The following is a 12,778-nucleotide window of genomic DNA, read 5'->3' on the forward strand; positions in this document are numbered from 1 at the left end:
CATAATATACATTATATATCATTATCGATTGTTTTTTGTTTTAATAGAAACTATAGGTATTAATTCAGCTATTATAATTCCTCATACTTAATATATTAATTATTAAAATTAAGTGTACATTCATATATTATTTTATAATAAAATCTGAAAGATTTCAACACATTTAGTTTTGTTTATTTTAAATTTTTCATTTTTTATTTTGAATAAAATTATTTTAAATAAGTAGTAATTACCTACTTATTTTGTATTTAAAACAATGGTTTTTTTTGTTAAAGTACGTTTTTATTTAAGTATTTGATGTATTTTACCGTTCTTAATTGTAGTTAATTATATTATCATGTTAATAAGTGACTAAGTGAGGGTTTTCATAATACTTAGGTATTACGCATCCACTTACACTGATTCACTTACAGTATTTTGTTTTTAATCATAAATAGATTTAAAACAATTACAGAAGACGCCGCTTATAAGACTTGCGGATATAAGGTTCAGTCGCTTATTAGACTCAAAATCGTCTGGAACGGTCTGGACGTATCCAAATACATTATAAAAAATTCGGCTATAAGAGGTAAAAAATAAACATTTTTGGTTAACATTTAGAAATAAATTGCAGGTTTTCAAAAATTTCATATTTTTTGGGTTATTTCTGGTTTCGATTTATATTTTATATTTTATAATATGTGTATATACACCAATTTTTATCGCATTTCACATTTTTCACAATTGTTATATGTAATATATATTAAAGTAGGTTAAAATTAAAGCAAATTTTGTAAAATAAAATTCATAAATATGTAATTAAATTTTTATTTCCTATTTCACATATAAGAGTCATTTGTTTATATGACTCACTTTGTGCTGGTCCCAAAGTGAGTCTTATAAGCGGCGTCCACTGTATTATATTAAATTGTTTATACGACGACTGACGAAGTTAAAATAGTTTGAAGTCCACCGATGTTATCGCTTTATATTACTGATAGTGCTAGTAATTTTACCAGTAAAAGTACAAGGATCTGTGGTTTTATAAAATCGTTTTTTAATGGTATTGTACAAAGTATTATATATTATTTATTTATTTTTAAAATAGATAACTATATTATAAATAATAGTTTAATGTTAATATTTATCCAAAAACAAATTGTTTAAATTTAAACACAACTAAACATTATTATTCAATTATATTTTGATGTACACACTGTAATGTATTTTACACTTAAAAATAATTTATCATCAATTATCGTCTAAATCATTTATTAAAAAAAAAAAAGTGTAATCTACTTTAAAATATAAAATAATAATAAGAATACATACATACTACAAATTATATAAGTATTATTTCAGTATATGTGCATAGGTTACCTTATTTTGACTTTTCTTATCACTTCGTAGATGTAGCGTTTAATGATAAACATAATATTATAATATTATATTATAGGACACTTGACTATTACTTAGTACATGTTTAGTATGCGTTCATTTTATTGTTTTAAATACACTGACATTGCTGTAATTGTAATAATTAATTAAAAATATATTAATAATATATTATTAATATAAATATATTAATAATATTAATATATTATACATTTTGAATTAAGTTAGATTGATCTGTAAGCTATAATTCATATTTTCATCTACAATAGTAATTATCCATTTAACATAATACTAAAACTCAGTCTCGACTCCTATAGTCGTTTTTTTTCGAGTTTTTTTTTAAATACATGTTTCTATTTTTTGTCGTAATGAATTTTTAGAATTTGTAATTAGCTTTTTTCTCAACAATCAGCTACTCTCTCAGGTCCAATGTGTATGCTTCTTCGATATCTTCATAAATCGTTAATTTACTTATAGCAATTAGTAGTAACTAGTAAAACTCAAACATTAAATGATGGTTTCCGATTTCTTCGACCACCTCTAACTTCTAAGTAATTCTAATTGCACGAAACTTCCCAACAAACTCTTGCTCTACAAACGTTTGTTAAGAATCATGTGGATATACAATATTAAACTATGCGCATCCAAAATATCTAACATTAACCACATTAGGCACTACGTGTCATATCTAAAGCCCTATTTTATGTCTAAAAATTCCCCTCTTCACTCGGATCTTAAAATACCTCATATTTCTAAAATTTTCAAAACTCACTAAAAACGCTTAAAAAAATGACTAACTCACCATAAAAATCCTTTAATCTCCGAATCATTATCTGTCTCTATCCTAGGCAACTCAAATAAAAGATTCAAGAGGCAGTGCTATCGTAATCTGCTAACCTAATTAAAAAAATTACCATATTATAATACATTGAGAGATCTCTACAGTCTGTTTTAACTATTCTTTAGCTTACTTTCTAAATTCATCAATTGTTCTTATTGTTCTATTATATTGTAACAGATTGAATAGAAAACTCTTAAAAAAATGTATTTGGCTTTTTAAATAAAATCCCGCAAATCCAAAATTAAAATTGAAATCTAAGTTATTTTATTTTAGTCGCGATATAAATATCACTAATATCAAATACGTCTCTGTCACCTATTAATAAAAATAAATTAATCGGCAAAACGAGTGCAACTCTAGTCTACGGAGCATTGCCTAAAAAATATTATATTTTACACTCACTCCATTTGTCACCATAAATTATTGGACAAGAGCCGTATTGCGTGAATTTTAAAAGTTGTCTCATCGGCGTATTATATATAACTAGGGCAGAACCTTTGACACTAGGCACGTGTGCGTTTACTTCGGGCAACACGGTAGCACCTCCTTTGGGAACATCGTCCATCTAAATTTGTAAATAATATTAAAAGTTAGAATAATCATAACACACTTTCAATTCATTTCTACAAGCGTCAATAAGTTTAGGTAAATAAATCATTTAACGCTTTGTTAGACGCTTTCTATAGTAATAAATAATAATATCAGATATTTATAAAATATAAAATATTAGATAATTATTACGTGAAATTTTCAATCATTCTTGTTACCTAAAAAAAAACCATATTTACAAGTTGAAAAATAATAATTATTATTGCAAGCCAAATGATTTCTATTATAATTTTAAAGTAATTTTCTAGGTCAACTACGAAATCAAATCATGAATTTTTGAAAAATTATTTTTACATACCTATTTCAAAATAGAGTATGGTTTTTATAATGGAGTTCAAATAATTTGATATATTTTATTAAAATACGATGTACGTGAAATTATAATAAGTATGCTATCATTTAAAAATAAAAGCTATTATAAATAACAACGACAGAAAAAGGCATAATGTATAATTTTGAATGTTATATTTTTATACGGACAAAGTAGGGAATACCCGAAGGACTATTCGGTTATGTCAGTGTACCAAATTTAACGGTTTTAAAGACCTATTTCACTTATTTGTGCCCAACTATGCGCCTGATAATTTATTGGAAGGCAATTTAATCTATACTCCTGAAAGTGCAATGGTAGACAATTTATAATTTATGTTAAGTTACCCAAAGACAATTCTCGTATATAATATAAACACGAATATACAAAATAATGATAATAAATAATATATTGATACGAAATAAATTAGTAGAACCAGTGTACAAGTCGATTCTCATTGTTTAGAATTTAATATTATATTATAATAGTGGTGGTCCCTTAAAAAAGCCCAGTTACCGATGTTGACACTAACTATAGTAATTTATTTTATATCTCCTCTGAGGAAAAATAAATTCTTAGTAGGTTTTTATCAAAAACAACTATTGACCACTTCTATAATATAAATACCACTGGGAGAATTGGCTTTTCATCGTATAAAGAGATCAAAGCGTGTAAAAAAGTACAAACAAAACCATATAGTTAACATTATTATTTTATTATCCGAAAAGATACACGTATATCGTATACAGATAAAAAAAATTACTATTTAATCTATTTTGTGTCATAGCATGTACTAAAATATTTAAGATATTTATCTAACTATATTTGTAAATTAGACATGGCTGTCAATTATAATTATTATTCAGAATTCCTATGGAACGGTAAGCTGATAACAACTGGCCTTTATGATAATGGACCAACGCATAATTCTTATTAAATATTAATTTTAATCTACATTTTATTAATATAAAACATTAAAAAAATACATTATTATTATTGTACTTGTATGTACCCAATAAAATAAATCAAATAATATTTTAATATTCGATAAATACTTATTATTTTTTTTTAAATAATATTATAATCATCTGATTACTATCTTTATTTTTCAAATAATTGCTTATATTACATCATTATACATTTATACCTATTAAAGTTTAAAAAAATATATCAAACTGCTGTAAAATTATAACATATGACAAATGCTGCTCATAGAAATATTTATTCTTTTTTATAAATATAATTATAAAATTTATTTTTTTCCTAGTAATAATAATGAATTTTTAGATTTCAGTTGGAGCAACGTATTAATTTTACAATTATGTGTGTTTTTTGTATCCAGATACACGACAGTCGAAAAGTAGTTGAAAAAATATTTAGATTTTCTACTTTAAGAGTATATTTTTGGATATCAAAACACTTAAATTAGTGTATATTGGTTTAAATATAGATAACAAAAATAACGCTTTATATCATCGTTGATAAATCATTATATTAAATCAATCGTTACGAACCTATCAGTCGGATTTTCAACAAAATCGATTTTGTTTTTCGATGTAACACGAAAACAAATTACTATAAATACTGGACATTTTTACCAAATATTTGTATTACCATTATTTATGTACGATATAATTTTCAAACCATTTCGAATATTTTTGAGTTATTTATAAATTTAAAAAATGTTCAAATTTTTTTTGTTTTTTTTCGTTAATGTTGATTAAAAATTATTTGCTGGGTAGAATTGCTTGAAAATTTGATATAAAGCTCCATAAGTTTTTTATTTCTTGATTAAAAAATATCGAAATCTATAATCACAATATTTTTTATAAGCATTTAAATAGCAAGAATTTTGACAAAATTCATAAAATTTATGAAAATTATGAAAGTCACAAAGAACAAACTTTTAAGGTATTATTTAGTAGAATATTGAAATTAAAATTAAAACTGTAGTAAAAATGGCATTATTTGGAGTTATAATAGTTTAATTAAACAAAAATAATATGTATATATTTAGTTAGATTGATTATATATATATTAGTTGATAACATAATAAAATAAGTTTAAAATTAAAAAAAAAAATACGATAAAAAGTTTAAAAGTAGAAGACACATCAACAATTTTGGGATAGGTACGGGTTTGTTTAAAAAAAACTTATATAGGATAGTAACTAAAAATTAAAAGAATTTGACCCCTTTATAAAAGTTTTATTTATAGCTTATTGTATACTATTTAATTATTATATAACATATTTTGTCGACTAATTTTACAATTATACTACTATAATATAGTAATCATAATATTATATTTGATTAAAAATACAAAGATACGTTACATGGAAAATAACTATGGCGTCACGTCCTTTGCTGTTGATCAAATGGTCATCGTCAATGTACTTAGTATGCGGTAAGTAATGTCCAGCAACACCGTAATTAGTAACGACGTATTTATCCACAATGTTTGTGGCGGACTTTGAAGTAATCTGAACAAGTCTGCGGTTAATTGTCTCAAATACTTGATCGTTTTGTTTCCTAAACGATGCCACTTTTCTAAGGGATATATCTTCGTTTGTATCGATTGACAATTTTTCCAGCTAAAGATAATGAGTAAAACATAAAACTATATTAATATTATGATTTATATCTAATAATTTATTAATGATTAAGATGACGTTATCCATATCGCATATTATTGTTATCTCTATCTAACAACGTACTTATGGCATAACGCACAACAAATTTATGTTAATCTGGATCAATTTTTGTTTTTTTTTTTTTTTTTTAATTATTTATAAATAAAGTAAAAGAGTCCCCAAGATTCATCTACTATACAAACTTTAAGTGATAGTATGTTAATAAATGTTGTATTATGATTATCCCACTATCATTATTTATTGGATTGTTTGTGACCTTTTTTAATTTTTTAAACCATTTTTTCATGAAATTTTACCGAAAAAACTCGGATTTTTTCGTCAAAACTATATTTTTAGGAAATTTTAAATGAAACCAAATTTTCCCAATTTTCCATTTTTTTTTTTTTATTGGAAATTTTGATTTTTTTCATATTATATTATAAGTATAAGTACTAAATTGATCTATTTTTTAATTTTTAATACTTTACATACTAAAATCTCGTTTAAAAAATAAAATATCGAAAAAATCTATTTCTTAAGTACAAATCTTAGCTTTAAGTATGATAATAATAGGCCAATCCACTCTAATATTAAAACTAATAACATTTAATCGATTAAGATGAATGCAAATTTGCTATGCAATACCTTTGTAATACGAATACAGAACATTTTGCACTCGTATAAGTAGCATCCTCTTAATGTATAATAATTATAACATAATTTATAATACAATGAAAAATTAAATTTCAGTAACAACAAAATTGAATTTATAAATACGTATGATATAGCTGTCTATAAAAACCCACTTATATAACTGCACAAATAACCATTTATTATAGGTAATATTTAAAATATATCCCTATCAGACGCTTCATGTCAGAGAGGTAGTGATCATCAAATCTTATTATATATTATATATATAATTATTTAATATTTAGTAAAATATTATATTATTATATAATTCTTAAGTCTTAATTTATAAATTATATATTATATATATATCAAATAAATTGAATTTGTAAATTTAATTGATATCTATGATATCTAGTAAATGCTATATTTTTGTTTTAGAAAATACAAGCTTTATAATGTCTCCCCATCTGCGGAACTAACTTGAAGACGCTCTTTATGGGTAAGTAGGTATATACGTATTTTATAATTTAAACGCTATTTCGTATAAACATTTAAACATTCAACTTAGACCTATGTTATACAATAAATACACAATCCTTATATAATGTCATCTTATTAACGTGTAATGTAGTTATCATAATGCTAGTACGATAATACTTTACCTTTGGTTTCGCTAATTCTTTTATCCTTTTTATTTCGTCGTCATACAGCACGTTATGATACAACTTCATGCTCGGTACTAACGATAAAATTTCTTCACGTAATGGACCAATTATCAAATATTTACAATTTCCATGATAATAACGGCATTCTAAATAAGGGTATTTGCAATCCATCGTATTCATACATGCGGTTTTGAAATAACTCACTTCATTTTCTGAATCTAGTTTCTAAGTTTGAAAATAATATTAAAGAATATCTACATATTATTGTTTATATTTCACATATAATAAATACTATACATTTACAATATACCTATATACCTATAGTTATAGAGTCAAGTCACCAAATGATAACTTGTGTGTGTTTTTTTTTATGACGAATTAAATTATGTGGACATGACATAAGTATTCATTTAATTAATTGATTTTTCCTACGTTGTCTTTGGTTAAGTAATATGTATACAAAAATACAATATACGTTATACATTTATACTTGACACTTCAAAAGTATTAATTGGTGACCCTTGGGCCCCGATGAAGAGTTTAGTTGTGTACTTATACAATTTATATATGTATTGCCATAATGTTATGTGTTATAAAATTCTGACTTAAGAGTAGAAGGGGGGAGCAGGAATTTATCAACTTATTAATGTAATACTGAAATGCACCTATTTTTTATTTATTGTTTACACATATAAATCAAATATTAGTGTACAATGTACATTATTATTTATTATACTTTTAAAATATACTGATATATTAATAATAGCCACGATACCAATACAATAAATTATAAAAACACATATTAAAATGTTATAATATATTTACTTGAAGTGAATAAGAGTAGAACTTTTTATCATAATCGTTTGCCGTGTTTCGTTTAAAAACGTTATTTCCGGCCCATACCGTGTACCGCATATTCGTCAGACTTTCGTTCATTTCATTATTTTGTTTAAAATATTTTTTAAATATATCCATTGCACGGCTAATGTCACCTAAATTTGTTTTAGTATAGTAATAATGTGCCACATTTATTATACGTGCCTAGAAATTATAGGTACCTAATTCATACTACACACTATAAATACTATAAGTATTATGTATTTATTTAACGTATGGTTAAGTATTGTGTTGACAAATATAGATACTCACCAACTAAGTAACTTGACCAGATAAATTTTATTATGAATGTGCTGAAATCAATATTTAATTCATTTTTGTCTTTTTTGTTTTTATCATAGACTTCGACAAACCACCAGTATGCACAATGATATTCAGCATTATCGTAACACAAAGATGCCATATCATAACAATCGTTGACTAGAATTCATATATCAAATTATTAATATATTATACATATTTATAAATGCTAATATATAATATTATTACAGTGAAATTACTTTCGATATTGAATACTTGTGCAGGGATATTTTTTGTTTTTAATGTCGATTATTAGTTTAGTTAGATTGTCTATGAGACATGAGCATATTATGGCTAAGTAGGTACATTTTGATTTATTGAGTTCATACGCATGGTCGAGACGATTCTGTCGACCAAAGAAAAGGATGAACGCGAAGATGAGGCCTTGCAAAAGGCACAAAGGAACGTGCGCGTTGCACGGCTGTGACTGCCCTGATGGAGAATGAGACAACCAGAGCGGCGGGCTCCAATCGGCTGGCCAACCGGAGGACAGGCACGCGAACTCAAGGTCAGCCCGAGAAGATCAGGAATAGGTCCAGGAAGTACTGTTAATATAAAATGTATAATTTTGAAAAGGCGCGAACGGGGGGGTAAGTCGGGGAGCTGTCCCGTCTACCCTTCACATATGTATAAATATTTGATATTGTAAATAAATCAATAAACGATGGCGACGCCGCGGAAGCAATGCAAAAGCAGATCCCGCGGCGTCGTCGGTTATAACGAAAAAAAAAAAAAGGTACATTTTGATTTAGAATTTTTTCCTAATTGTAAAATTTTACTTTTAGTCAAATTTTATGTTAATATTTTACTAGAGCAATGTATTTCTATTAAATACCTACTTCTTTAAAATTATAACTATTATTTTTGATTTAAACATTTTGACTTAAAAAATGAAATTAACATGCATATTATACAAATAAATATTGGGGTAGTAACGGAGTACCTATCTATCTTGTCTTAACTTTTTTTCCAGATTAGGTTAGGATTTATCATATCAAAGTTAGGTGTTTAATAATTTGTTTAATCTCTTTATATCTGTTATTGAGCATATAATACCATGTGTACGGGCCGGGAGCATAAGCTAATAATACGCGCGCCCGGTTACCTAACTACTTCGTAAAACAGCACGCACACACCGACCGACCTGTGTAAATGTGGGGGGCTATTAGAACTCAGCACGGTCCGTTATTTTAAAGATCGGATCGGACTTAAAATTTGAGGAAGGACCGAATTCGGATCAGACCACACTTAAAAGTTTAATAGAACACCAAATTCGGACCGAACCATGGCTACGTATTATTTATAGACCAGACTGGACCAGTTATTAAAGTTATTCATATAGAGTAGACCGGGACCGGAATGCCGGTTCGATCTTAAAACATTTCGGACCTTTAACGGATCGGACCGTAAGATTCAGTCAATATTAGCTCAGACTGGACAATGATGCGTTTTGTATTACAATGGAAAGATATTGTTTTTAAGTGAGCTTTTTATAGTATTTATAATCAATGGTATTACGTAAAATTAACTTACTTAGATTTTAAGAACCGTGATTGGGGCCGAACCGAACCGGACTGAGCTATTTTCATTTTTTTTTTTTTTTTTTTTGAAACCGAAAAGGGCTGAAAATAATGCATTTTATCTGAGGACTAGACTGAATTACTCCTAAAAAATAATAAACTGGACCAAATCGATGATTCATAGTTTTTGTATGTTAGGACCGGACTAGACCGGACCATGGTCCAGTTTGGACCGGACCGGACTAATTAAGACCGGACCATGCAGAGCACTAGGAGCTATACTATGTCAGAAAATATATCATCCGAAAATAAATTTACGAAAAATATTTTAATAGAAACGTATTTTATCCGAAAATTATTAAATACGAAAGTAAATTACACGAAAAATATTTTATTAGAAAATATTATACATGAAAATAAGTAAGCCAAAAATATTTTATCTGAAAAATATTTTAATTTTAAATTATTAAATAATGTAGCACTCAACAGAAGTTGAACAGGGTAGTATGTGGGTGATGTGTGTATGTGTGTATTTATATTGTGTGTATGAACTTAAAACTAGGGACACGGGTAACTGATAAAATGATGGTAACTCAAAATGTAGGCGATATAATGATATCGAAACTACGGCCCTAGCTATTCGTTGTAACGGGATTTTCCTGGTGTATAAATGGTAATAATATAAAATAATTACACCGATTTGCGCGCGTACACGATTTAATAATACGGGCGGCGATTTGTGCCTACAATATATTAAAATATAAATAAATGAGTGGCAACTCGCATCCACGCAATAAAATACAAAATAAGTGGCGATTCGCGTGCGTCGTAATAAAATATATATAATTAGTGGCGTTTTGCGCACACACAACGAAATATATAATAGGTGGCGATTCGTGCCTATACAATGTAATATATAATTAGTGGCGCCTATTGCTCACATAATATAATAAAAAATAAACCGTTGCGATTCGCGCCTACGAAATATATGGTCCGCGTTGACAATACGTAACGAACTGGCGATCTTTTGGGCGGCCGTGCTAATCGGTGCCCGGTCGTGGCCTAATCTACACATTATATAACTCACAGATAACATACATCTAATACAAAAATAACAATATAATTTACGGATATGTTAGCGTGTGAGTGTGTATCGGTCGGTGGTGGTGCGGCGGCGACACCGTGGTATTATGGCCAATTATGCATAATACATTATAATAAATACTACCCATATAATTTAATTTAATTTCTAAAACTACAATAATCTTATTGCGTGGATAGGTAACGGCCGGTATATCACTTACTAATGTTATATTATATTATTAATTCATACACAGATATTTAATTGTTTGTTGCGGTTATTACCATCAAACGGTTGATATGTGTGGCCACCAATGTTTCCATTTGATATTTCGTGTGCATCGAGTTCGTATATAATCTGTAACCTCCTTATAGCTTTTAATCCACTGACAATGTTATCATAAATCAATAATTCATGTTTGAATTCTCCTAAAACAACAATGTATATTTATACTATACCCACACGAAGAATACTTAACCCTTTACAGGGCAATGGGAAATAAGATGGAAGTGAAACAAATTTAAAAATAAATAATTTTGATTATTTCAATAATATTTAAATTTACCAATTTCAGTTGTTTGTGTCATTTTGTCTTTTAATGTTTCCCAATCACTCTTAACGCGTAAAATAGTTTTGAATGCATTTATTGAGCTCTCTGTGTACGACTCTGCCAACTCTTTTTCATTTTGTTTCTTTCGTTGTTCAATAAACCTGAATATTTTCCAAACTTACAAAAATTGATTTGAAATACATAACTCTTCTTTTTAATTTAATTAATGATTACTTTTTGATATTATGTAATCTTTTATACTCATTGTTGATGTATGTTTCCGTCACAATTAAATATTCGATTTCCAAATCGTACAGTTCATACATTGAAGATAGTGCGCAATGCCAATTGCTGCCGTGGCATAAATTAAAGTTAATTAAATATAAAGCAACAATAATTTTCTGTAAATTATACATTTTATTCATCAGCGATAAATTTTATCACGTACACAATATACCAATTAGTTACTAAATAGGTAGTTATACCTAAATATCTAACCTATATATCTAACAAACACAGACTACTCGTATGATACGTTTCATAATTTTTAAAGTCATGCATGTCAATAAATCCATAGGTATATGAACTGTTTGGTTAGGTGTTGATACAATGAAATGTAATTTATAACTATTAAACTAGGTAATAAATTATTTGAAAAATGATTTAAAATTTACATTTTATTTCATTACAATGATCATAATACTATAGTATACATGTACATAGTCATTAATCGGTATTATTTTACAAATTTTAGAAAACTGATTGTCATTGTTTAAAAATAAATAAATTATATGCATTCAACTGTAATAAAATAATTTTACCAAATCTCCGACTATTAGAATATTTATAAACTACAAATATATCATTGGCTATAAGAAATTTATTTTGTATTTTGTAATTTAAAAAATAAAATATATTATCCACTAAAAATATGAAACAATAAATATAATATAAGTAACAATTTATTATGATTTTTCATTCAGTCATGTCATTATTATTTTGTATATATTATTATGATACAGTGATTTCAAAAATATAAATTAAAATCATACACATTATGATAAATACTTATTAGTAAGCGACTATATCTATTTTAATTAAATGGAAAAAATACTATAGTTGTAGTAAGCTCCACATTTTTTCGGGAATGGGGAGGGGATCTGAAAATATCTTCTTTTATAGTATGTGAAAATACACAATAGATCTGATTAGTTTTTTGAGGACGTTAATTGCTAAACAATATATTTGTAGGGAAATCTTAGAGCTCTATCTAAGTAATTTGTGCTTATTCCTATATTGATTTGGGACTTGTAAATATCCGAAAATATAACTGAAAAAGCTATAGTTTTTGATAAAATTGTTTTCA

General features: G+C 26.8%; 1 protein-coding gene across 1 annotated transcript; it reads right to left on the minus strand.

The window, feature by feature from the left end:
- Window positions 1–1,234: 1,234 nt before the first annotated feature.
- On the minus strand, window positions 1,235–11,933 carry LOC113553586 (prolyl 4-hydroxylase subunit alpha-2-like). The gene is made up of 9 exons (XM_026956979.1): window positions 11,647–11,933; window positions 11,428–11,573; window positions 11,147–11,290; window positions 8,214–8,381; window positions 7,890–8,056; window positions 7,062–7,289; window positions 5,470–5,727; window positions 2,618–2,780; window positions 1,235–1,504 (listed from the first exon to the last, which is right to left on the minus strand). Exons 1-9 carry the CDS (start codon window positions 11,835–11,837, stop codon window positions 1,479–1,481), a joined length of 1,491 nt encoding a protein of 496 aa, XP_026812780.1. The 5' UTR covers window positions 11,838–11,933; the 3' UTR covers window positions 1,235–1,478.
- Window positions 11,934–12,778: the final 845 nt, after the last annotated feature.

Source organism: Rhopalosiphum maidis, chromosome 2, assembly GCF_003676215.2.
Source record: "Rhopalosiphum maidis isolate BTI-1 chromosome 2, ASM367621v3, whole genome shotgun sequence".
NCBI classification, from domain to species: domain Eukaryota; kingdom Metazoa; phylum Arthropoda; class Insecta; order Hemiptera; family Aphididae; genus Rhopalosiphum; species Rhopalosiphum maidis.

Coding starts and splice junctions, on each gene's coding strand:
- LOC113553586 (XM_026956979.1), bottom strand. CDS start 11,837: ATGAATAAAATGTATAATTTACAGAAAATTATTGTTGCTTTATATTTA. Junction 8,057..8,213: donor CTGGTCAAGTTACTTAGTTG/GTGAGTATCTAT, acceptor AAACAAATTTAG/GTGACATTAGCCGTGCAATG. Junction 1,505..2,617: donor AATTTATGGTGACAAATGGA/GTGAGTGTAAAA, acceptor TTACAATTACAG/CAATGTCAGTGTATTTAAAA.